Genomic DNA, 26,594 nt, shown 5'->3' on the forward strand with positions numbered 1-26,594 from the left:
AAATGGCGTGTGGACATTTAATCAGCGTTAACTGGCTGATGACTAAGCACATTGTCCAGCTTGTAAATGATTTAGCAGCAGACACGTCTCATCAGTTGTATTTTGGAGGACGGAAGACTTTCTTCAACAGGTCAGAGTTGGTTGATAAAGTTGATCGATGCTACTTTCTGCTTCTTTTAATCAGGTCAAACACTCGGTAACAAGAAGTTAGTTCAAAGTGAGGGTTGAGGAGGGCCAATGGTATTGATCTACACTGAGCCACCTCACTTAGCAGCAGGAGGATGACTCATGCATATTTATAAATAGTTTACCTGTGGAGGTAGACGGTAACATGAACACACTGATGCTCTTTGGTCCTCCTGTTCTTCTTCACCCATGAAAAAAACAAAAGTCAAAGTCTGCAAAAGCTTCCTGCTGCTCTGCAGAGAGGCTGAAGGGCTTAGAGGGAGGCGACAGCACCGGCTGGAGTTGAGTGAAGTCGCTGTCAAAGTTACTCACATCTGTGGAGTCCTTGATGGACGGCAGGAACGGCGGCTTTAGCTTCTTGGTCGTCAGGGCTTCCCAGTCGATGGGCTATCCAAAAAGAAACATGACTCAAAATACTCATCAGTCCCAAAGTTCAGAGTCAATAAAACAGGAGAATGATCTAAAGCAGGGGGGCGCAGGGGCCACAAAGAGGACCACTGATCTAAAGTGTTATCAGTGTCAACACAAATTCTCTAAACTGTCATCATTAAAAAGGCTAAAATTAGAACTTTTATCCATGGTAGGAGAATGTAGTTACCTGAAAGAATTTCTCTCCTTTAACCTCTTTTGCGTCTCTCTCTCCAGCTCCAAGACGTTTCAGCGGGTTCTTCTTCAGCAGCTACGAACACAGGACAGCTTTTTGCTGCAGCTCACTTTTTATTCACGGAAACGTCTGACGTTCAAATTATTCAAAGCATTGGAAAGTTTCTGAATGGCTGAACACTTCTATAGAATCAGTGAAGCTTTTCAGAGTATCAGACAAGTGAGCTCTTTATGTAACAGATTTACTTTCAGCTGATGTCGTTTGCTAGTTTTTATTATCCAAATGAACATTTTATGGTGGTTTCTAACCAGTTTATACTCCATCATAACAAAACAAACAAGATTTTTGGACTGTTTTGAACATTGAAAAGAACTATGAGATGAAACAATAGTTAGACATAGAGTCAGGTATCGTCTGCATAGAGTGCTGTTAAAAAGGATGTTTCTTGAAAATAAAACCATGGAGAATAAAACATTTAAAACTGCTCTAGTTCAAAGCCCTGAGAAACACCACTGATAACTGGGGAGTTAGTGATTTTAGTTGAATAAAACTTTGTTTAAAGGGAACCCGTCACGTTCTTTTCAGGCAGAAAACTCAGTGTCAGTGAACAAGTGTTGACCTTAGTTACCCTCCATGTAAAGTTTTTCTGAGTTATAATGGAACTATAATCTAGATTTTATCTACGGTGACCACTGACTTTTTGATATCAATATAAGAGAACGTTCTCTAAACCTCAAAGGATTTGATTTCACCTGGATTGAAAGGTCAGTCGGTAATATTCCAGCACCTTCTGCATGATGGAGACAGCATCAGGATGAAGAGATGTTGGATACTGAACATCATTGTTGACGATGCTGTCAAACACCTCCTCTTCGTCCTCACCAGGGAACGGAGACTAGAATCAAGACAGAGCAATGCTAAAAAAGCTTTTTCCCTTCATGGATGAGCAAATTTACACCTTAATGTTTATATTAACCATTGAACCAAGTCATTGTTTTCAAGTCACAAGTTGGTCTCAAGCTTTTCCACAGCACAATACGTGCAAAGACAGAGTAGTCAAGTTTCAAGCCTTTTGTGATTCCATCCAATCAAGTCCAAGTCATGTGACCTGAGTAAACACCTCTTGATGAGATTGAGCAACTTATTAGTCAAAACTTTGATTACGTAAAAAAAATGTTCTTGTGAGAAAAGCTAAAGAAGCAAGCAGCACAAAAGGACTTCATTGGCTTCAGCAACCTCTCCAACAAGCATCTCGTAGACGAGGACGCCCAGCCCCCACCAGTCCACGGCTCGAGTGTAGCTCTCGTCTGTCAGGACCTCAGGGGCCAGAAACTCAGGAGTCCCACAGAAAGTGGAGGTCTGATCTCCGTGACCCACTCCTGCAGGAATGTCAAATATCACACCAACATCAGCTAAGCAGCAGTTTTATGATATCATAGATCACGATTATTGGAACATTGATCAATTTAGTCAAGACTGACTATCTTACCTTCTTTACAAAGTCCAAAGTCTGTTATTTTTACAAATCCATCAGCATCCATCAGCAGGTTGTCCAGCTTCAGATCTCTGTATGAAACGGATCATGTACAGCAGCAGCTTGGATGAGGCGGAGTCTAAAGGTTGGTTTACGCTTGACACGTCCACGAGGTTCGCACGGCTCCGTGCGGCAAACTTGCATCATTTTAATAACCACGCCCCTCCACCTGGCCTCCGCATGGCCCACACTTTCCGCACCTAGGAAATTTTCTAACCACGCAGATGGTCGGACGCAGAAAAACATGGCGGACTGGCAAGAACTAGTATGGCAGAGGTTCGTAAATACAGACATTTGTATGATTCAGCTCTCAGAGATCACCGTGATCAACATGTTGTTAATAATTCTTGGAGAGAAATAGCTCGCACTGTCGGAAAAGACGAGGACGCTGTTAAAAAATTCTGGAATGCCATGTTGTAAACAACAGTCATTTCTACTTCTACTATGGTGTAGTGTTGGATGCATGCCGTAGAGCTCCATGCTGCCCCCTACAGTTTGGGAGAATATTGGCTCACCGCAGAGACAAGCCGCATGAACCATAAACGCTGCGAGTTGTGAAGCGCGTTCCATCCGCCAGCCGCATCACCAAGCGGAAAGTAAATGCGTCAAGCAAAAACCAAGCTTAAGTGACCGTCTGACCTACCGGTAGATGATTTTATTCAGATGCAGGAACTCTAAACCCAGCAGGACGCAGGCGGAGTAAAACCTGAGCAGAACAACCCGTTAGACCATAACAACATAATCCTGAGGTCTGTCAACACGCCAGAGGACACACCTGGTCTGAGCCTCGGAGAACACGTCGTTGTGAATGTGGATCATCAGGTCGCCGCCTGCCAGATACTCCATCACGAAGCAGACGTGGTCGCTGGTCTGGAAGCATCCATGCAGGTTTACCAGGAATGGATGTCTGGAGGCATTGATCATTTCAAAGATCCTCTTCTCGCTCATAAGGCTGAAGAATAAAAACTCAAATCATCCAGGAGCCCTGAGATGAATTTCCACTGTAAAATGGACTCATGACAAGGGACATGGTTCATTGGCCACGTCCTTCACACACCTGTCCACTTCACCACGAGTCACAATGTCTCGTTTCTTCAAGGCTTTAATGGCAAACAGTCTTCCTGTCTTCTTAAACTCTGCCAGAAGCACCTTGATGAAATCAGACATGACTAATCAAACCAGAGCAGACAGGAGAAAAACTCAGCTGATTAAAAGCAAAATGGGTTGAAATCTGTTACCTTTCCAAAGTGCCCACGTCCCAGAACTGAAATCAATCTGAAATCGTCCATCAGCATCCTGAAGGAGCACGATGCAGAGGAGTTAGTTTTCAGGTTTTAACGTGTGTGTGTGTGTGTGTGTGTGTGTGTGTGTGTATGTGTGTGTGTGTGTATGTGTGTGTGTGTGTGTGTGTGTGTATACTTGGGTCTGGGCTGATATGCACACTCTTCTGAGCAGCTACTGGATTCCTGCAAATCCAACCCAAACAGAAAACTTGATCGGACTTTTAGAAAAAACCTTAATCTCTGACGTGGAAAAAGTCTGAGTCGATTCTCTAAAGTTACCCTAAAAAGATGTTAATAACATAATCATGAACGGAGAGTTTCTATTGAATAACAGCAGCAACAAGCAAGTGTTTTTTTGTATCTTGGAAACACAAGATTTATTATTAATTGATTACCAGTTTAAGGACTGGAACTCTACGCTGATCTAGTTATCGGTTTAATCTTTTACCCATTTCTCTGGGAGCTCAGACGCTTCCTGCTCTGTGGATATAAAGTTATGGGCTTCATCATTTGGATCCACGCTGGCGGGAGGTGGCTCCTCGGTGGTGGTGTCTCTGATTACTGGAGTTTTGCTGTTTGTGGTGGAAGAAACAGATTATTTAATTCAAACTTGTTTCAAAGGTGCATTACGTAGAAAATAAGTAAAAATTACATCCTGTGATAAAATGTGGTTACTGCAACCACTTTAAACAACTCTGGAGCTTTTTGCCAGCCATCTTCTAATTACAGTAGTGGACGCTGCAGCATTAGCTCGCAGGAGACACAGCACCCCACTCTCACTGATGGTAAACAGTCGTTACGACCCTCCTTCAGGATTCTGGTCGGTTCTGTTGCTGAAACCCGTTTCCCGACTTTATATAGAGGTGCTGCTGACCTCTACTCGGGATGTCGTGGATTGGAGGGCAGAGTACTTCATAGACAAAGAAGCAGAGCCCGGGGACTTTGGGTTGGACTCTGGAGCTCAGGTCACTGAGGTGGTCAACAAGATCCTCAGTGGCAAGGCTCCAGGGATGGATGAGATCCGCCCAGAACTCCTTAAGGCTCTGGATGTCGTAGGGCTGTGTTGGCTGACATCGGGGGCAGTTCCACTGGACTGGCAGACTGAGGTGGTGGTCCCTCTATTTAAAAAGGGGGACCGCAGGATGTGTTCCAACTAAAGGGGATCACACTCCTGAGCCTCCCTGGTAAGGTGTATTCAGGGTGAAGAGAGAGCTGAGCCAGAAGCCAAAGCGCTCAATTTACCGGTCGATCTACGTTCCTACCCTCACCTATGGTCATGAGCTTTGGGGACTGACCGAAAGAACAAGATCACGGATACAAGCGACTGAAATGAGTTTTCTCAACAGGGTGGCTGGGCTCTCCCTTAGAGATAGGGTGAGAGGCTAGGTCATCTGGGAGGGGCTCGGAGTAGACCCGCTGCTCTTCTACATCAAGAGGAGCCAGCTGAGATGGCTCTGTTATCTGATTAGGATGCCTTCTGGACGCCTCCCTGGTGAGATTTTCTGGGCACGTCCAACTGGGAGGACACATAAAAGAAGACCCAGGACATGCTGGAGGGACAATGTCTCTCTGCTGGCCAGGAAACACCTTGGGATTCCCCTGGAGGAGCTGGCCCAAGTGGCTGGATAGAGGGAAGTCTGGGCATCTCGCCTTAAGCTTGGTTTATGCTTGACGCATTCACTTTCTGAGCGGTGATGCGGCTCGCGGATGGAACGCACTTCACAACTCGCAGCGTTAATGGTTTGTGCGGCTCGTCTCTGCGGTGAGCCAATGTTCTCCCAAACTGAATGGGGCAGCATGGAGCTCTACGGCATGCATTCAACACTACACCATAGTAGAAGTAGAAATTACTGTTTACAACACGGCATTCCAGCATTTTTTAACAGCGTCCTCATCTTTTCCGACAGTGCGAGCTATTTCTCTCCAAGAATTATTAACAACATGTTGATCACGGTGATCTTTGAGAGCTGAATCATAAAAATGTATGTATTTACGAACCTCTGCCATAATAGTTCTTGCCGGTCCGCCATGTTTTTCCGCGTCCGTCCGTCCGTCCGTCCGCGTGGTTAGAAATTTTCCGAGGTGCGCGTTGCGGAAATCTTGGGCCGTGCGGAGACGCGGTGGAGGGGCGTGGTTGTTAAAATGACGCAACTTTTCCGCGCAGAGCCGTGCGGACCTCGCGGACGCGTCAAGCATAAACCAACCTTTAGGCTGCTGCCCCCGCAACCCGACTCCGGATAATTGGAAGAGAATGGATGGATTCCTCTGTTAAGGTCTGAGTTGGACCAGTCAGATGCCAGAGATTGAAGCTGTTAAGAAAAATTCTTCAGACCCTTTTTCCAAAACATCAAAATGGCTTATTTCACTTAATAAAGTGAACTATTTAAGTAAATATAATATGACAGTCATTTGATAATATACTGATATTAATATGTGACTGATTATAAAATCATTATTAAACCATCAAGTATATTTGTTGGGTGTATTTAAAATCTGAAATAAGGCATTTAAAGAACAAGCAGTTATTTTTGATTTATTCATTCCTGTCAAATAATCAAGGCCTGTTAAAGTTACTTTAGATAAAAATTCCTTGTAGAAAACAGAACATGATTGTAGTTAACCTGTAAAGTGAGGAAATCCTTGTATGAGACAAAATAGGATTCCTTTATTAAAGTTAAGAGTTCTGTCTGGAGTCTCCGTGTGACTGGTTCTGGTATGACTGGACCTCCCGGTGGCGAGGCTGGAGATGGCAAACAGGGCACTTGTTTGGTATGGAAAAGCACCCAGCATTCCGGGCAGGTGAAGCATTCCGGGCAGGCGAAGCTGGCTGTGGACCGTGTTACTGGCATAAAAGGCCTGTCCTACGCTACAAATAATAATAACACGTTTCATTTGTAAGCACCTTTCAAGAGTCTTAAGGACACTGTACATCAGACATAAATAATAAACTAAGTTAAAATCATGTATCAGACAGTTCAAATAACGATTTACACCAACAATAAACTCGTACACACACATGTAAGACCTGTTGCAAGGATAAAAACAAGAGTTAAGAAATGAACCATTCATCTCAGATAAGCGAATCTAATTTAATACATCCACGAAACAACAGTGAGCATTGTTACAATAAAGCCATCGACCAGTAGTGAGATAAAATAGTAGAGTGAATGAAAGTCACGCGGAATATGCTCATCTAAAAAACAAATTTTAAGAAGCAATTTAAGGGTTTGAATAGAAGCCGTGCGAATAGGCAGAGGAAGTAGTTTCCAAAGCCGTGGTGCGGACGCACTCAACGACCCGAGTCCCATGGTTGGTAAATGGATGGGTGGGATAGCAAGAAGTTTGCCTGTTGAGGAGCGCAGAGTGCAAGATGGTGTATGGACCTGAATGAGATGGCCTAAAAAGGGTGGCGCCATATTGTGTAGGGCTTTAAATGTTAGCAGTAAAATTTTGATACAACTCTGAATTGTCAGCCAATGCATCTCTTTGAGGACTGGTGTGATGTGCTGAGACAGGGATGTTATAGAGACTATACGTGCTGCCGAGTTTTAAACTAGTTGTAGTTTGCAAAGAAGTTTCTGTGGTAAGCCGTAAAGAAGTGCATTACAGTAATCCAAACGGGTCGTGACCAAAGCGTTGTCGTGTCGAGCCGACTTCGATGCCAGCAGGATTGATCGAGAAATCCCACTGCACTGGTAACGTAGCTCTGCACTGGTAACGTAGCTCTGCACTGGTAATGTAGCTCTGCACCGGTAACGTAGCTCTGCACTGGTAACGTACCTCTGCACTGGTAACGTAGCTCTGCACTGGTAACGTAGCTCTGCACTGGTAACGTAGCACTGCACCGTAACGTAGCTCTGCACCGGTAACGTAGCACTGCACTGGTAACGTAGCTCTGCACTGGTAACGTAGCTCTGCACTGGTAACGTAGCACTGCACTGGTAACGTAGCTCTGCACTGGTAACGTAGCTCTGCACTGGTAACGTAGCACTGCACTGGTAACGTAGCTCTGCACTGGTAACGTAGCACTGCACCGGTAACGTAGCACTGCACTGGTAACGTAGCTCTGCACTGGTAACGTAGCTCTGCACTGGTAACGTAGCACTGCACTGGTAACGTAGCTCTGCACTGGTAACGTAGCACTGCACTGGTAACGTAGCTCTGCACTGGTAACGTAGCACTGCACTGGTAACGTAGCTCTGCACTGGTAACGTAGCACTGCACTGGTAACGTAGCTCTGCACTGGTAACGTAGCACTGCACTGGTAACGTAGCTCTGCACTGGTAACGTAGCACTGCACCGGTAACGTAGCTCTGCACTGGTAACGTAGCTCTGCACTGGTAACGTAGCACTGCACTGGTAACGTAGCTCTGCACCGGTAACGTAGCTCTGCACCGGTAACGTAGCTCTGCACTGTTAACGTAGCTCTGCACTGGTAACGTAGCTCTGCACTGGTAACATAGCACTGCACTGGTAACGTAGCACTGCACCGGTAATGTAGCACTGCACCGGTAACGTAGCACTGCACTGGTAACGTAGCTCTGCACTGGTAACGTAGCTCTGCACTGGTAACGTAGCACTGCACTGGTAACGTAGCTCTGCACTGGTAACGTAGCACTGCACTGGTAACGTAGCTCTGCACTGGTAACGTAGCACTGCACTGGTAACGTAGCTCTGCACTGGTAACGTAGCACTGCACCGGTAACGTAGCACTGCACCGGTAACGTAGCACTGCACTGGTAACGTAGCTCTGCACTGGTAACGTAGCACTGCACTGGTAACGTAGCACATGTGGGATGCACATTCAGGGCACAAAGCTCCCTGCATGTGGAGACAGTTTGAAAGACAACCGCAGACTCCGCCCCATGACTGAAAGACTCCGCCCCATGACTGAACTCTCCCTATGGGTCATTCACAGATATAGGATGTGTTGCCATGCTACCGTACCTTGGTAGTGAGGTGGTGTTTTGAGGCTTCTTCTCAGCCAAGTGCAGGGTGCTGCTGGTGATCAGGTCAGAGGTCATGGAAAGGTGTGAGCTGAAGGTGGTGAAGGAGCTGTATCTAGGGAGGATGCTCATGATCAAATGACCCCACGTGGCAAAGTTCATGTTCATCTGAGCTGCTCTGAGGAAGTTTTTACCTGAAACAGAAAAAGTTTGATGCAGGACCTAAATCTGTATCTCCTGAAGAGCTGATGGTCCGTACCTCTCTCTTTAGTGAAAATGCATCGTTGGCGTTTGAGTTTCGGTTGTCTCTCCACCACAGAGTTGATGAACTGAAGCTGTGGAACCAGGCAGAAAAAGACTTTCTTGTCTTTATAAACCTACAACATTTTGATGTAGAGCTGAGGAAAAGGAAGGAGCTGCAAGGAAAAACAATGAAACGTCCAACTTCTCATTCTTTTTGTTGTTCTAATGTTCTGGTCCCATTAGTCATCACACACCGGTGAAACTCATGGTTTAACCCCTTACAGCTGAGTGTCAAGCAGGGAGGCCTTGGGTCCCGTCGTTAAAGTCTTTGGTATGACCCGACTGGGATTTGAACCCTGATCTCCTAGTCCCAGGGTGGACTCTAGCGCTAGGCCACTGAGAAGGTTGTAGGACTCCAGAAGGTGCTATATCAAAGACAGGCCATTTATTCCCTTCAGATTTGAGTTTTACCACAAATTCACTGAATAAATGTACCAGATTTCTTGCCTGTTCATCTGTCCTTATATTTATTTATTGTACCTTAATGTAGAGGAGGCCCTGAGGCTCCATCCTGAAGCCCTGGCTCTGATTTGGGTTTTTCATCATCTCCTCCAGGCGCAGGAATTTGACAGCACACATCGCCCTCTGGTCCCGCCAGAAGATACAAACCTCCAGCTCTCGAGACTGTTGGCACAACAGTTAAACTGGAGGTTTGCTCAGGAACATTCGCTCAGTAAATCAATCTAAATGAGTGTTAGAAGAAACCATTCTGTTACTTAAACTTCCATCTGCTTTAATGAACGCAGAAACCTTTCTGTGTAACAGCACATCACGCATTAAGCTTCAACACATTTCTCGTTGTTGTTGAACAAAACCTTTGATTGTTTTGGAAGAAAAACAACTTTAAAAAAACTTGAGTACAAAAATGAGCAGAGGACTTGAAATCTGCAGGTATTAGACTGACCCCTGCTGGTTACAGACAGGACTACAACAAGAGGACCACAATGGCTCCCCCTGTTGTCTACAAAGTAAAAACACCTCAGTCTTAAGCCCCATTCCCACCTGTACCGGGTCGGCCCGGGCCGGGCAGCGTAGGTTGTTTACATATCTGGGTGGCCTGGTATTTTTCCGGGCCAACCAAGGCTCATTCTCAGCCCTCTTCTCGAGGGGGTCTGCTTCAGGCCGACCAGGGCCAACACACCCACTGCTGACAGCAAATTCACACCTTCCATTAGAGCAAGCCTCTGATTGGTGGGTAGAATCAGCCCACATGGGCTTAAGGCAAGCTCAATTCATTATCATTCATTATCATGCTGATTACCCAGAAGCTGAAAGTGTCTCTGACTGCATTCCTTGAGCCCCCTTCAGACAGGCCATGAAAAACGGAAATGTTCAGGACTCTGTCCGTAAGACCTTTGTGTCTGAATACAAACATCCGGATAAAGTGTTCCGGAATTTATCCGGACGAAGCCCCTAGTAACAGGTCCGGACTTGTTACGGACATGGTGGCTGCTTCAGACTGGTGAGGTAGAGTTCCGGACAAGGGGGAGGGGGAGGAGGGGACCGGGGGACGCTGTGCGCACCTAGATAGCCCCGCTCCTGTAGCATGCGGCGAACCACGGCAGCTCGCCTCCTACGGTACCGTCTAGACGCGCGACGGAGCGCTTCACGCTGCTTCAGTGATTCCTTAAACCATTGAGCTTCATCATCCAGGTCTCTTATGCGTCCGTGTGCGCAGAATTATGCTTAAGCGCCTCGTGATTGTTATCTTGAGAGGCGCTATAGAAATGATTTTTCTTCTTCTTAACATGAGTCCGATTCTCCCCCCCCGCAGCCGTCAGACATCTGGAACTTTTCCCTGCGGTGTGAACGCAGCCGAAAGGACAAGTTCCGGTACAAAAGTGGTGTGTCTGAAAACACAGTTCCGGTTAAAAACCGGATTGAATTGTCCACAAATGTTCCAGAATGTCTATCTGAAAAGGGCTTTGCATACCTAAGCAAGGATGTGTGGAAACAACCGGGCCAGGCTGGGGCCGACTGGGGCTACCCGGCCTGGGCCGACCCGGTACAGATGGGAATGGCCTATTAGAGGGAGGGTCACAGCCCGGCCCGGTTTCGGTTTGGTCGCTGCAGCGCCCACTATTGCAATTTGACGATGGCCAGCAAAAAGCTCCAGAGTTGTTTAAAGTGGTTGCAGTAACCACATTTTACCACAGGATGCCATTTTTACTTCATTTCTACATAATAACCATCATTATTTGCTTTTTAAAATGATCTTTCTCCATTATCCTCTAAATTCAAACAGAAATCTGAGGTAAACATGCTGTTGCTGATTCATTGTGTGAATTTTTACACAAACTGTTATTCAGTCAGAACTTAGAGGTTTACATCACGGCTCCAGTGAAAATGGCTAAATATATTCTGTCAATGAACACGTGATTGGGCTAAATAACCATCAACGACCTGGTTTTTGTCACATTTATCTGACAGCTTCTAGCTCGGGCTTAGAGCAGGTTGTCCCGTAATCAGAGGGCTGCAGGTTTAATTCCGGCTCCTGCCAGAGAATGCTGCTGTTGTGTCCTAGGGCAAGACACCTAACCTGCTGGTGGTGATCGGAGGGACCGGTGGCGCCTATGTACAGCAGCCTCACCTCTATCAGTGTACCCCAGGGCAGCTGTGGCTACATGGTAGCTCATCACCACCAGGATGTGATTGTGTGAATGACTGGATGAGTTGTAAAGCCCCTTGGAGGGTTCTAGGTGTAACGTTACTTTTAGTAGATTGTCAGTAGAATATAAAGGTATTCAATCAAATGTAAAATTCCATAAATATATGGGTTATCAATATTACTGTTTGACGTTGAAGCTAGGTACTTTGGGTAATCCAGGGAAACAAAACTTTAAAATAATTTGACACAGAGACAAAAATATAGTTTATAAAAATGAATTTATTACTAAATTTCTACTAATGATGATGGTGATTCAGAGTGATATCAGCAAAGACTAATGAATAAACAATGATAAAATATGATCTTATATGTTACTGAAAGTCTAATAAAGTGTCTTAGAAAAATGCATTGTCTGCGTTTATGAAATAATCTGGCTGTTTGCTTAATGAGGTTTAACAAGTTACCATCCAGCGCCAGCGTGAGAGCTGCGGTACCCGTGTGGTAGGGTTTCTCAGTCTTCTCGCCAGGCGAGTGATGGACTTCTGTTCTGAATCCACGGGAGACACGTCTGCAGAAGCTGGCAGGTGTTTGCAGGTTAGCAAAGACTGGTTGTTTGATCATGGAAAAGGGTGTTTCTTGCAGCTAAAATGTTCCACTAAAAGATTTTAATGCCCCAAAGGATGCTAATTTAGCTTGAAGGCTGGCTCTGCCTCGCTGAACTGCCGAATAAAGGAAGTATTTTCTCCTTTAAGGGTTCGTTGTTTATGTAGCGTACCAAATGGCCAAGTTTTCATCAAAATGACAAGAAGTTAACTTTTAGCTTACAGGCCAAACTTCTTCATACAGGTCAATCCAACACCGTGGTGCCGATATGAAGACATGAACTTGAGCCGATGTTCTTAACTAATCCTGCGTACGTCATGAGTCCTCAAGACTGCAAAGACGCAGGACTTCTTATCTATCCTCTTTGAATAAAGTCTATCTCCCCCGGCTCATAAATGACTTTAATACTTTATATAATCATATTTTGTTGAATGAAAAATGTGTTTAAATCCTAAGTGTTTGAATAATGTGTCCTATACTTTAAATGAGGGGTTAAAATGAATATTTTTCCTGTGATGATTTATTTCAGATCCTAAATGACACCAGATTAGTATTTGTTGATTTTAATAATTTTATCTATCAGTATGAACACAGTAATGTCACCATATTATCACAAATGATTAAAACGTTTTTGTTTCACACTAAGAATAACCTCTCCAAGTATCTGAGGGAAGGAGTGATTTCCTGAGGTACTTTGGTAACGCCTTTAAAACGTGTCAAATTCTGGTTCGTCTAAATTTGTCAATGGTAGTTAATAAAAAATAGAGTTCACTTCCTGATCTAGCCAGTTTTAATCAGCCTCCTGGTTCAGCCGACCGGGTGAGCAAGCACTTGGGACCATCCTCTCTTTTGACCCCAAGGTCAAAGCCTCTCTGCAACGCTTGCGAGTGGTTTCAGATGGAAAATAGATACGCCAGCTTCCTGCCATCACCTGGAAGGTATCTCGGAGCAGACGGGTCGTACTCTGAGCAGATTTACGGGTTCCGATTCTTAGAGGTCCACGTTACCGGCAGTTTGTCCATACCGACCTCTTGGCCCGCTGGATCGCACGAGGGCCTTCAACACAAAGGGTTTGTAGATTCTCACACTGGCATGGGATGGTTTTCTGAATAATCTTTAGCTTAATAAACCATACAGTCAAACAGATTTTGCAACCCAGAAATCACATCTCTCAGATACTTAACAAGGTTTTGCTACATAAACATCTAGTTTACATTCCATCATTTCATTCATTGTTTGTTATCTTGTACTACCATCCTTTCATGCATACTTTAGTTTAGAAAAACAGAAATAAATTCATTTTTATTAACTATATCCTCGACTCTGTCTGAATTCATATGGAGTGTGTGTTCCCTGAATAGTCCAAAGAACCTAAAGGTAATATTAACTCAAATAATCAAAGACTGATCAGATTGATAATTCATATTTATATGGAATCTCACATCTTGTTGATCATTTAACAAATATGTAGCGACATCCATCGTGCTACATTTCTAAGTTTTAAACCAACCAGATTTGAGAAATTTTAATAGGAGTTTTCAAAAAGTCTTCAGACCTCGCCTTTCTCAGACACTCCGAAAAGGTTATTTCACCTAATATGTGAAGTAAATTTGTTAAAGAGTTATTTGTTAATACTGATATTAATATGTGACATAACTGATGGTAAATCATTATTAAATCATCAGGTAGACTCCTTTGGTGTATTTAGGATGTGAAATAAGGCCTTTCAAGAATAAAACTTTATGTTGCTTCATTCATTACTGTAAAGCAGTCAAGACATTATTAAGTCACTTTAGACAAAACATTAATTGTAGGTAAAACAGAATATGATTGTAAATAACATGCAAAGTTAAATAAATCATTTTATGAGACAAATATAAGATCCTTTTATTAGAGTTAAGAGTAAGAAATTCTCGTCTCCTGGAGGAGACCTTGTGAGTGCAGCTCCATGTAAACATGAGGGATTGTTATGGCGGCATATCCAGATGGCCAGGGTAGAAATGAAAAAACTGGATTGTTTTGGTATGAAGAAGCACACAATATTCCCGGCAGATGAAACCAGCTGGACACTTAATGTCTGATGACCTCTGCCCACTGGTGGGGCAGGTTGTTGACAAATGTCATAACCTTTGCAATACATGGTCTTCTCCTACGCTACGTAGGACTCTAGAAGACACGTAATCAAATAATGGCCATTTAATATTTAGTTAGTTTCTGTTGATCATGAACCACGTACTATGTTTATGTTTGTTATGTTTATGTATTTAGCAGATGCTTTTGTCCAAAGCGACTTACAAGTTATAATGGGCGCGTTGCCCTTGAGGCAAACAACAACAATAACAACAACAACAAACTATTTCCAGTCAGTCGTAGGTGGCAGTGAGGCAGCATGATGAATCATGGAGAGGAGGGAACAAGGAGTGGACAGTAGAGAGGGGGACGGGTGCAGGGAGGGTGCTAGTTTAGAAGATGCTTTCTGAAGAGCAGGGTCTTCAGGAGTTTCTTTAAAGTCGAAAAGGAAGCCCCTGTTCTGGTAGTGCTTGGAAGGTCATTCCACATTTGTGGAACGATGCATGAGAAGAGTCTGGATTGTCCTGAGCGTGGTGTAGGCACTGCTAGCCGACGATCCTGTGATGACCGGAGCGGCCGGGCCGAGACGTAAGCCTTTGCAAGAGGATTCAGGTAGATGGGAGCCGTACCATCTCGGACTTTGTATGCTAGTGTTAGCAATTTGAATTTGATGCATGCTGCTAGCGGTAGCCAGTGGAGCTCAATGAACAGAGGGGTGACGTGTGCTCTTTTTGGCTGATTGAAGACCAGACGCGCCGCTGCGTTCTGGACCATTTGAAGAGGTCTCACAGTACAGGCTGGAAGACCAGTTAGAAGGGCATTGCAGTAATCGAGGCGGGAGATGGAGTACTAGATGGAGTCCCTCAGGATTTTGTGCTTAGACCACTAGTTTTCACTTTACATGTCTTTAAATTGTACTTTGTAGATACTGATAATAAATTATCACTACATTTTGCTGTGTAAAATTACTGAGACACAGAGATTTCTCAGGGTGAAAAATGATATCATGCTTATCTTTTCCAATAACAGCTCAGACTCACCCGCTCCAGCTTGATGTAGAACATCTGATCCCAGCTCAGTCTGCCAACAGCAGCCCAACGCGTCCAGCCCACCACTCTGCCATCCAGTCGCAGTGCTGCACTGATCTCTGCTGCCAGACAGACCACAACACTTTATCGAGACGGCCTTAAATCCACATCTCTGAACTCCAACAGCAAGGATTTTCTGGTTGTGAACACTAACCCTGACCCGAGTGAGACACAGTTTTAATTCAAGCATTTTTCCATTTTATTTATTTATTTAGCCCCAGGTTGTGGTAGCTGCACCAGGACACCAGCCATTTGACCTCCATTCGGTATGCAGACTCATCCCCATCAGAGATGAATCCGATGACGGTGGTGTCGTCTGCAAACTTGATAAGCCTGACAGACTCGTGGTTGGAGGTGAAGCCGTTGGTGTACAGGGAGAAGAGCAGAGGGGAGAGAACACAACCCTGAGGGGAACCGGTGCTAATGGTCTGCAGGTCAGAGACATTCTTCCCCAGCCTGACTTGCTGCTTCCTGTCTGTCAGGAAGTCAGTGATCCACCTGCAGATGGGGTCAGGAATGTTCATCTGGGACAGTTTGACTCGGAGGATCCTGGCGTAGGTACCCCGAGAGTCCAGATGCTGCAGGATGAAGTGTAGAGCGATGTTGATGGCACCATCTACAGACCTGTTGGCTCTGTAGGCAAACTGCCCCTGCAGGGGGGCTGTGAGGGTCTTGAGGTGGGGGAGAACCAGGTGCTCAAATTACTTCATGACCAGAGATGTCAGAGCTACAGGTCTGTAGTCCCTGAGACCAGTGATCCTTGGTTTCTTGGGGACAGGGACTATGGTGGAGGTCTTGAAGCAGGCTGGAACATGACATGCCCAAGGCTTTCCCTGGCCAGGTGGAAGACATAGTCCCTGCAGCGTGTCCTGGGTCTCCCTTTAGGCCTCCTTCCAGTTGGATGTGCCCATAATATCTCACCAGGGTGGCATCCAGGAGGCATCCTGACCAGATGCCTGCGCCACCTCAACTGGCTCCTCTTGATTTGGAGGAGCAGCGGGTCTACACTGAATCCCTCCCAGATGACCGAGCTTCTCACCATATCTCTAAGGGAGAGCCCAGACACCTTGTGTAGAATACTCATTTCGGCCGCTTGTATCCGCGATCTCGTTCTTTCGGTCACCACCCAAAGTTCATGATCATAGATGAAGGTAGGAATGTAGATTGACCGGTAAATCGAGAGCTTTGCCTTCTGGCTCAGCTCTCTTTTCACCACGACAGACCAGTACAATGCCCGCATAGCTGCAGATACAGCACCAATCCACCTATCTATTGCGCTCAAGCTTTCCCTTACTCGCGAACAAGGCCCTGAGACACTTAAACTTCCTCACTTGGGGCAGGACCTCATCCCTGACTCGGAAAAGGCATTCTAGCCTTTTCCGACTTAAGACCATGGTCTTGGATTTAGATAAGCTAATTCTCATCCCAGCTGCATAACACTCGGCTAATCCCAACCCAGCGAAAGACAGATGTGACAGTGTGAGCGTCCTGTCACAGTGTCCCGATTGAGCGTCCTGTCACAGTGTCCCGATTGATCATGCGCCCTGGCTACTTGGCCCCGTGGAGGGTACGCCGGGAGTATGGGGTACCAGGCTCTCCGATATGCGCTGTTAGGTCCCTGTATGACCGGTGTCAGAGCTTGGTCCGCATTGCTGGCAGTAAGTCGGGCTCGTTCCCAGTGAGAGTTGGACTCCGCCAAGGCTGCCCTTTGTCATCGATTCTGTTCATAACCTTTATGGACAGGATTTCTAGGCGCAGCCAAAGTGTGGAGGGCATCCGTTTTGGTGGCCTGAGGATCAGGTCTCTGCATTTTGCAGATGATGTGGTCCTGTTGGCTTCATCAGAACATGATCTTCAGCTTTTGCTTGAGCGGTTCGCGGCCGAGTGTGAAGCAGCTGGGATGAGAATCAGCTCCTCTAAATCTGAGACCATGGTCTTGATTCGGAAAAGGGTAGAATACCTTCTCCGTGTCAGGGATGAGGTCCTGCCCCAAGTGGAGGAGTTTAAGTATCTCGGGGTCTTGTTCACGAGTGAGGGAAAACTGGAGCGTGAGATCGATAGGCGGGTTGGTGCTGCATCTGCAGTGATGCGGGCGTTGTACCGGTCTGTCGTGGTGAAGAGAGAGCTGAGTCAGAAGCCGAAGCTCTCGATTTACCGGTCAATCTATGTTCCTACCCTCACCTGTGGTCATGAGCTTTGGGTAGTGACCAGAAGAACGAGATCGCGGATACAAGCGGTCGAAATGGGTTTTCTCCGAAGAGTGGCTGGGCTCTCCCTTAGAGATAGGGTGAGAAGCTTGGTCATCCGGCAGGGGCTCGGAGTAGACCCACTGCTCCTCCACATCGAGAGGAGCCAGTTGAGGTGGCTCGGGCATCTGGTCAGGATGCATCCTGGACGCCTCCCTGGTGAGGTTTTCCGGGCACGTCCAACCGGGAGAAGACCTAAAGGTAGACCCAGGACACAGTGGAGGGACTATGTCTCTTACCTGGCCAGGGAACGCCTTGGGATTCCCCCGGAGGAGCTGGCCCAAGTGGCTGGAGAGAGGGAAGTCTGGGCCTCTCGCCTAAGGCCACTGCCCCCGCGACCCGACTCCAGATAAACGGATGAAAATGGATGGATGGATGGTCTTCTTCCTCTCAAATCTCTTCCAGAAATTTTGATTTCTTGGACATTTTCTTCATTCCTTTTGTTTGCTAGGAGGACAAAAAAGATTTAATTTTTTCTAATATAAATTGTAGGTCTACCATTAAACTTCATGGGGCTGAGCAGTGGTGCAGTGGTTAGAGCTGTTGCCTTGCAGCAAGAAGGTCCTGGGTTCAAATCCCAACCTGGGGTCTTTCTGCGTGGAGTTTGCATGTTCTCCCTGTGCATGCGTGGGTTCTCTGTGGGTACTCTGGCTTCTTCCCACAGTCCGAAAACATGACTGTTAGGTTCATTGGTCTCTAAATTGTCCTTAGGTGTGAGTGTGTGTGTGTGCTTGGTTGTTTGTCCTGTGTGTCCCTGTCTTGCCCTGCGATGGACTGGCAACCTGTTCGGGGTGTGCCCCAACCTGCGTCCCCGGAGACAGCTGGAGATAGACACCACCCCCCTGCGACCCTGCGAGGATACGCAAGTAAAGTAAATTGATGATTAAACTTCACTGCTGCAAAGTAAAAAGTAGAGGGTTGTTTACTCCTTGAGGATTGCTGTAAAGACTCTGACACTAGTTAGTGACTCGATGCAACCTGCTGGGTTCCTTATATAGGAAACTTGTTACTGATTGGCTTAATGACCTGACCTGTAGTGGAGTGTTTACTGTGTGAAGGTCCTTGAGACAACTCTGGTCCTGATTTGGCGCTTTAGAAATAAGCTGAATTCAATTCAATTACTCACCAGGAATGGTTGATCTGTCCTGGGAAGATGTCCAAGGATTTTCTGGCTTCAGGTCCGCCGCAGGTTTCAGTAAATCCTCACATCCCATAAGTCTGACTTCAAGTTTGCCTAAAAAAAGCAAAAATGAGAGTTTTATGTGGGAAAAAAATTCAAAGTAGTATTCTACATAAATCTGATGATTTTTTCATGAGAGCAGTTGAACTAAAAAGCCCCAGCATTTCAAAATAAGAGCTTCAAAGCATTTAATCAGCGTCCTGTGGGGATTAATGCCAAGCCTCTTTGAGGCCTCCAGTGTTTTCACTTTTCTTCGTTATGTCAGCTGCAGCCTACAGCTCAGACGGACCAGCTTAAAGGAGAACGGTCCAAAACCAGCAGATTACATCTCCCGGCCATCCGCTGCTAGAATATGTTAGAACCTGTTCAGACATCCTTGAAGTGGCAATGGCAAATTTGTAAAACAAATTACTTTAAACTTTTTTTTTTCAGGCTACGTTCTAACATCATAAAGCTATAAATATATTGTGGAGATAAAAAAAATTATAAAGTGGTTCTCTCACATTTGTCTGAAACCTCCACCAACACATTTCAGACCAAAACCCATCAGGTTGTCGGTCCCACCGAGCCGCCGCACTTCCCTGGGTCCTCCACTCATCACACACTTACATATTCAGCAGCAGAACACCTCTGGTGAGAGGTTCTCCCTTCAATAACACCAGAGGAGAAACAGCTGGCTGCTACCACTTCAGCTTTAGGACAAACTACCTGAGTCCCAAAAAGAAAAACACCACCTGAAGTCACGGACAACAGAAGATGTTTGAACCTAGATAATGTGGGCTTCTGGTTCCAGCAGAAACATCTCATGGAAGATACCTGAGGAGAGGAGTGAGAGTTCTGCAGACTTGCTATAAGAGCGTTAAAGACACAGAGAAAGGATGAAGATTAGATTAAACAATAAACTAACTAGAAATGCTTGAACTGGTAGTTCTGTTTAGAGGAATCCGTATTTGACTGTTAATTATTTCCAATCACAAGTAAAATGAGTCGGCTTTAAGATCCTTGTTAATTAACTCTAATCGATCACAGTTCATTTAACATAAATAATGAATTTATTGCTGTAATAAAAATGCAGAAACACTTCCTGGATTTGTTTAGTATTCTCAAACTAATAAAGTTTTTACAAAAACTTTGCTCATACAAAGATTTATAGAAAATATCTGAGCAAATATTAAACCAATAAATGAAAGTAATAACAGTTTAAGCATTTATATTCACATCAACACTAATTCACAAATGTTTTCTTTCTAATCAAATTGAAAGACTGTAGAAATAGATACTATTTAATGAATTATTAATAAACCTATTTTGGTCTAAATTATTTAGTTGATCTAATTCCGTCTTAGTAGTTATTTTTTACAAAAACTCATTAGAATAATTTAAAACATAAATTTTTACTTAAATTTTTAAAAAATCCTCATTGTTGGAACTATTTCTAAATAAAAATGAAGCAATGTGTGAATGTGACATTAGGACACCGATGTGTTGGTGGTGCTGGTACCAGTTAGATACGCCGGTCTGATGGAGAAGGAGGATGGGGAGCTGGATTTTGGTGGTTCTTCTGCAGGCTCCCGTGGAAGCTCCGGATGGTTTTCTGTTTGGGATTTTTCCAGGGATAGTTGTAGAAGATCCCGCTTCTGGGAGGACTCCTGCACTCGAAACTGAGCCTGAAAGATGGATGGTCACTTCTGTGGGTTCATGTGGTTCACTAAGAAAACATTTTTAATGATAGTTCCTGACTTTAACGGGTCCCTCTGAGTGTTTCATGCAGGCTGAACATGAAAATAGCCTCTTACACCTATCTCCTGCATTAGCTTCTGATAGAAACTCTAGGATAGAAAATCCTGACAGATCCACGTCACACTGTCACTAACATTCATGGACTCACCCATCTTGACTCACGACGGGGAATGCTGTTGTTGGTTTAGTCCAGGAAACAGCAGAGAATGTCTCTGCTAGTAGAAGCTAACTGTTAGCATTAGCAACTCCGGACTTGTGTTATTTGTGAAGATAAAACATCAAAGTTGCAGAGCAGACAGAGTCAGTGGTCGAGTTGTGTTGCTGTTAGCCAATCAGAGGAGAGATCTGTGACTGGAATTGTCTTCCTGCAGACATTCAGTCTCTCATTTCTTTTCATACTTTCTGAAAGGCATTGGTAGCTGTGTATTTAATATGTTGTTAGTGTTTATGGTATGCAGCCATGTATACAGTGCTTTCTTTCTGCTTTGATGTAATCTGATACTGGGGAGTAAAGTTTAACTGGTACTGGCATTATCCTGGTACACAATAACATCAGTGCAATACTCAGTGTGTTCAATACTTGTGCAGTACCTGGATTTGCATAGTATGTCTCTGTCCCTTACAATGTGCTGCATCATTCTGGAACCCAAGTTTCATTTGTGTCCGCAGTTTTTAGTGGTGGAAGGTTACAACAATAGCTTACTTTCTTACCCAGAATCTATAGGGAAGCTTTCCCAGTGACAGGCCCTTTGCTTTTGGCAATCATAAATGGCGGTCTCACTTCTGGTGCGGTTCCGTCCTCGTTGAAGAGGGTTGTTGTTCATGCTATGTTGAAAAAGCCTAGGCTGCCAGATTTATCTTCCCCTTCGACGCAGGGAAGATTAATCTGTTTCTCCATTACTTGACTGTTTGAAAGACATTAAATGCTTGATGGCTTCTGATTTTCTGCACTTAAACGAGAGCAAAACTGAAGTTGTAATACCCAGCCCCGGCAGAAGAGATGGTTCTGCTGATGTTGACCTTGTCTCATTATCCCTGTACGAAAAGAAAGTAGTCAGTAATCTGAGGATAAAAACTGATTCTTCTCTTAAGCTTGACATACAAGCAAACATGGCTGTGAAGTCCTTTTTTTAATCTGCGACTGTCTTCCAGGATCAAGTCTTTGCTGTCCAGAGCTCATCTGAAGTCTGTGCTGTCCTGACTGGACTACTGTAATGCTTTTGTAGATACAAGATGCTGGTCTGAGTCCGGGCACGGCTGCACGACACCAACTTTTACAGAACTCAGCTACTAGGTTTTTGACAGGTACTAGGTCCTTCGGCTTTATCCAGCATGTTTGGCCCCGCACACACCAGGGGACACACTCCGGACCTTGTTTTTACCCTGGGTCTAAATGCTGACAGTGTTTGTCCTGAGGACGTTTATATTTCAGATCACCATTGCATTTTCTTTAACTTGCCAGTTTCTGCGTCCCCACCTCCTGCTCGCCGTATGGTTAGTTCTCGTTTTCTTAATGAGAGCACAGTTAGCTAATGTTCTGCTGCTTTTGATCCACCCTGTTCTTCTGATAATGACCCAGATTCCTTAACTTCTCAGTTTAACGAGCACTGCCTCTCCATCCTGGACAATATCTGTCCTGTCAGAACCAGATCAGTTCCTGCAGTGAACCCTACTCCCTGGTTTAATGACAGTCTTCGCAGCCTAAAGCGCCAATGCAGAAAAATTGAGTGCTTGTGGAAGAAAATCTCCACGTCCATCTGCTGCACCTAAAGGATCTTCTGACCTCTAACTCTGCAGTCAGAGATGCGAGGGTTTCCTATTTCCCCAACCTGGTGTCCCAGAGCAAAGGGAACCCCAAGGTGCTGTTTAACACCATCGGATGTATCGTCTCTCCTGCCTCTCCTACAGCCTCCATCCACTTTGTTGCAAGACAGAAACGACAGTGGACCCAAAACAGAGCCTTGGGGTACCCCACAGAACATATTGGTAGAATCTGACTCGATTTGGTTTCTACAGACTCTGTAACTTCTGTTAGAAAGGTACGATCAACACCAGTCTAGAACTGTCCCAGAGATCCCCACCGAGTCACCAAGTCTGTTAGTTAAAGTGCTGTGGTCAACAGTGTCAGAAGCTGCAGAAAGATCTAACAAAACTAACACTGTGAATTCCCCATTGTCTGCAGCCATCTGTCACTAGCAGGCCTGTCGCAACAGGACAGGAAAAAGTCAGCAATTACCTAGGGTCTCGAGCTAGTTAGGGGCCCCAGACAATTTCTGTTTATGAAATAAACGCCGTAAAAAACTGAGTAAGCTCAGGACACTGGCCTTTAACAACCCCCCGTCCCCACCCTGCCCCCGATACACGCGCTCATCCTGCAGCTGCAGCCGGCAACATTTAAAACAAAAAACGCTGAACAGGAAGCAGTTACCTGTCTGAAAGCCAGAAAAGAACAAAAGGGATAAGGAAGAAAAGTCAAACATGACAGTGGTATGTGATCATTTACATAGAATACATTCGGCCCACATGTCTTGCTCAGTTTTCCAAGCTACCAGTTTTCTGCAGATATTTACCTGCACCCCTGGTCTATGTCTATGCGAAGACAATAAAGTTTTGAGGTTTTACAATTACTTCTGGGGGCAGAGTTGCAATGACATGCGCACTGTGTTGCCCTAGCGCCAATTTAAAACAGAAAAGGCGGACAGGGATACAGGGCCAACATTACCAGTAATCAAAGATGTACCCGTTACATTTAAATCGGATGTCTGGGCTAATTTCGGTTTTGGGATCCTGGATGTGAAAGAATCACTTAACACAGTATTTGTTTACTATTTTTAAGTTCAGTAATATTCTATCTTAAAGCTGCTCTACCGAAAACATTATTTCTTATATTATTTAAGTAATTATAGGCAGCACACTTTAAACATTATTGCTCACTATAGTGAATAGATGAATGTTCTGTTTTTCAGGGATTTCGAAATCAAAAAGAAATTGAAAACTATTCTACTGCTTTTATTAAGTAATGAAAATTTTTGTGTGAAGAATCGTGATGCATTTCAGACTCAAATCGAATCTTTAGGCAGATAATTGGAATTGGCTCGAATCGTGAGGCAGGTAGAGATGCACACCACTAATACATACTGACTCTGAATTAATACGAAGTGTGTTTGTGGTCCCTGAAGAAGCAAAGAACCCTAGAATCTTCTGATTAAACATTCAAAGATCAATCAGGTTGATATTTCATATTCATATGGAATCATCACATCTTATTGGTCGTTGTTAGTGTGTTTTAATTCCACTACACCGCTCTACCTCCTGAGCTACTGCTGCCCCAGATGTTCCTCCTCTGAAGGAAAAATTAATCCAATTTTGTTTTCAGGCACAGCAAAATCATTTTACACCTCCAAACCCTCTCCCACAGCTGGTAGCTCTGTTGCCTTGCAGCAAGAAGGTTGCAGGTTCAAATCCAGTCAACATGTTCTCCCCATGCATGCATGTTTCTTCTTACAAACATGTCAGGTGAACTGGAGGTGTAAGTGACTTATTCGATGTCCCTGTTTATGTTTATTCACGCTTTTATCCACAGCGAGGAACAGTAGTTAACCTGTAGGGCATGTGGTGATCTGCGGGGGAAACCCACGCATGCATGGGGACTCCTGCTCCAACATGCAGCCCTGTGATGGACTCCAGACCTGTCCACGGTGTCCCCTGCCTGTCTCCTATTACTGCTGGAGTTGGACAGCAGCTCCCTGAGACCCTGCTGAGGATCAGGTGGTTTAAATAAGGAGTGAATGAGGAAAGAGACATTTTGTCTTGTTGGTTGAAATTCCTTCAAGGCCATTCAGAACACTGGTCAGGAAACAGCCCGGGTCCTTTAAAAGGCTGTGAGAACACGGCGGTTAAAACCAATGCCGGTTTAACGTTGTGTTTGGATCAGCAAGCTTCTGCAACGTGACTCACTTCAGCCAGCGCTTTCTGGTCCAGCTCAGAGATCCCCTCCAGCTGCTCAACCACATCTTGGGCCAGAAGCAAAGCATCACTCTCTCTCTTTATGTAGTGCTGCAGCTCGGCCAGACGGGCGTCCACGGGACCGACGGGGACCGGAGAAGTCTCTAGGACAGAATGGTAGACAGGGACAGAACCAATGAAAGTAAAGTAGTGATTCTTTATTCACCTCATTCAGCAGTCAAATCTGGAGGAAATAAGAGGTCTGTGATTGTAAAGCGCCTTCTTAGGGTTCAATAACTCCCCAAGGCACTTCACAACACAATCAGTCATTCACCCATTCACACGCTGGCGATGACGAGCTACGATGTAGCCACAGCTGCCCCGGGGCGCCCTGACAGAAGAGTCTACCGAACACAAAAACGACGATCTGTCCGTCTTCCAGTCAATGAAAGCCCGCCGTCGGGTCGCAGCTGCCAACACGGCCGACTGGAAAGACTACGGCCCTCAGAACAAGGACAACTGATGCGACACCACCAAAGCTCTGATGAAGGTGACAGGAAGTAGCTGAAACTCAACAAAATAAGGTAAAACTTTGCTACTCTGTTAGACGAGAACAGACAAACAACTGAAATTTCAGTTCCATGTAGGGGTGGGTAGTTTATCACGCAAGCCCTAACTTCATGATGTAACTGCATCCACTACACAGAGGAATAGTGTTCATGTGGTCATCAGCATTAAGGCGACGGTGGCACAGGAGTTAAGTGCTCGCCCCGTAATCGGAAGGTTGCAGGTTTGAGCCCCGCTCAGTCTGTCGCGTGTGTGTGTGTGTGTGTGTGTGTGTGTGTGTGTGTGTGTGTGTGTGTGTGTGTGTGTGTGTGTGTGTGTGTGTGTGTGTGTGTGTGTGTGTGTGTGTGTGTGTGAGTGCTCTGTTTTCTCGATCCCCAGTGAATCGTGGAGGATGGCTGCTTATACTGAGCCAGGATTCTCTGGAGGTTTCTTCCTGTTAAAAGGGAGTTTTCCTCTCCACTGTCGCTGCATGCTTGCTTAGTATGAGGATTGCTGTAAAGTCACTGACACTAGTCAGTGACTTGATGCAATTTGCTGGGTTCCTTATATAGGAAACATTATTTCTGATTGGCTTAATGACCTGACCTAAATTGGAATGTTTATTATGTGAAGTGCCTTGAGACGACTCTTGTCGTGATTTGGCGCTATATAAATAAACTTGAATTGAATTGAATTGAATCATTGTGTTCTTGAGCAAGACACTTAACCCACCTTGCCTGCTGGTGGTGGTCGGAGGGACCGGTGGCGCCAGTGCTCGGCAGCCTCGCCTCTGTCAGTGCGCCACAGGGCAGTTGTGGCTACATCGTAGCTCATCCCCACCAGTGTGTGAATGTGTGTGTGAATGTGTGAATGACTGATTGTGTTGTAAAGCGCCCTGAGGGGTTCCAGGACTCTAGAAGGCGCTATATCAAATACAGGCCATATAAGGTTATGAAAGCAAACATGGCTGGAATCAGCCAGTAGGGAAGAATACGTTTGAGGATTTCTGGCATCTCCAGGCTTCTGGTCTATTTAGCAAGAGGGAGTATGCGGTGTTTTCCTGTTACATTCTAGTCATTTCATAAGTTGTATTATTTACATGAATTTCATTGTGTCATTTCCCATTGAGACCAAAACAAATCTTAATCTTCTTGAAGGATGGGTTTCTGGTGGTGACAGGGTCGATGTTGAAGTTAGACGTGAATCCTAGCTCTTTCTGTTGCAGCTGCTTCTGCTGAGTGAAGCTTCTCAAACTGAGGCTCCTCGTGGCACAAGAACACCTGAGTGCTCTGGCTAGCACAAGGTGCACCCACTGGTGACTTTGCATCCAGAAAATATTTGTGTATCTGCAAAAGACTCCTGCTATTGCTGACAGAGGCTGGTCATGTGACCTGTGCGCCTACCAAGGTGTATGGCCCTTCATGCCATAACCCCCCCCCCCCCCCCCCCCCCCCCCGGTAACATTTTCCTTTGGGGAGAACCGGCACTTACCTTTTTCTCCTTCAAGCACCGACTGTCACCATAAGAATTTTTGCTTTGCAGTCCTCATTTACTGAAGTAAAGTCAGCCCCTTTCTGCAAAACGCTGCAGGCTTCAGTCTACACACGAGCTTTGTTTGTGTGTGGCCTTCAGGCCAACCTTTCCAAAACAGTTTTGAGAAAAAAGGATGAAGGGGGCCCTCAGACAGGAGTCTTCTCTTCTGATAATGGCCT

The 26,594-nt window shown here is 45.2% G+C and overlaps 1 protein-coding gene across 2 annotated transcripts in view; it reads right to left on the minus strand.

Annotated features, from left to right (window-relative positions):
- Positions 1–369: 369 nt before the first annotated feature.
- LOC107386042 (serine/threonine-protein kinase N2) overlaps positions 370–26,594 on the minus strand; it is a 32,937-nt gene continuing 6,712 nt past the window's right edge. Inside the window, exons 3-21 of one of the 2 annotated variants that reach the window (XM_070555648.1) lie at positions 24,349–24,500; positions 20,153–20,318; positions 18,598–18,705; positions 15,178–15,287; positions 9,337–9,480; positions 9,079–9,221; positions 8,748–8,888; positions 8,555–8,668; positions 4,056–4,179; positions 3,744–3,790; positions 3,563–3,620; positions 3,382–3,473; positions 3,100–3,276; positions 2,968–3,030; positions 2,280–2,356; positions 2,027–2,169; positions 1,578–1,685; positions 785–865; positions 370–573 (exon numbers count right to left, since the gene is read on the minus strand). In XM_070555648.1, coding sequence (XP_070411749.1) covers positions 370–573; positions 785–865; positions 1,578–1,685; positions 2,027–2,169; positions 2,280–2,356; positions 2,968–3,030; positions 3,100–3,276; positions 3,382–3,473; positions 3,563–3,620; positions 3,744–3,790; positions 4,056–4,179; positions 8,555–8,668; positions 8,748–8,888; positions 9,079–9,221; positions 9,337–9,480; positions 15,178–15,287; positions 18,598–18,705; positions 20,153–20,318; positions 24,349–24,500 — 2,252 coding nt within the window. Of the gene's footprint in view, positions 574–784; positions 866–1,577; positions 1,686–2,026; positions 2,170–2,279; positions 2,357–2,967; positions 3,031–3,099; positions 3,277–3,381; positions 3,474–3,562; positions 3,621–3,743; positions 3,791–4,055; positions 4,180–8,554; positions 8,889–9,078; positions 9,222–9,336; positions 9,481–15,177; positions 15,288–18,597; positions 18,706–20,152; positions 20,319–24,348; positions 24,501–26,594 lie in introns of both variants that reach the window. The other variant, XM_015960206.3, reaches the window with a different exon arrangement.

This window comes from Nothobranchius furzeri, chromosome 10, assembly GCF_043380555.1.
Source record: "Nothobranchius furzeri strain GRZ-AD chromosome 10, NfurGRZ-RIMD1, whole genome shotgun sequence".
Classification (NCBI taxonomy): domain Eukaryota; kingdom Metazoa; phylum Chordata; class Actinopteri; order Cyprinodontiformes; family Nothobranchiidae; genus Nothobranchius; species Nothobranchius furzeri.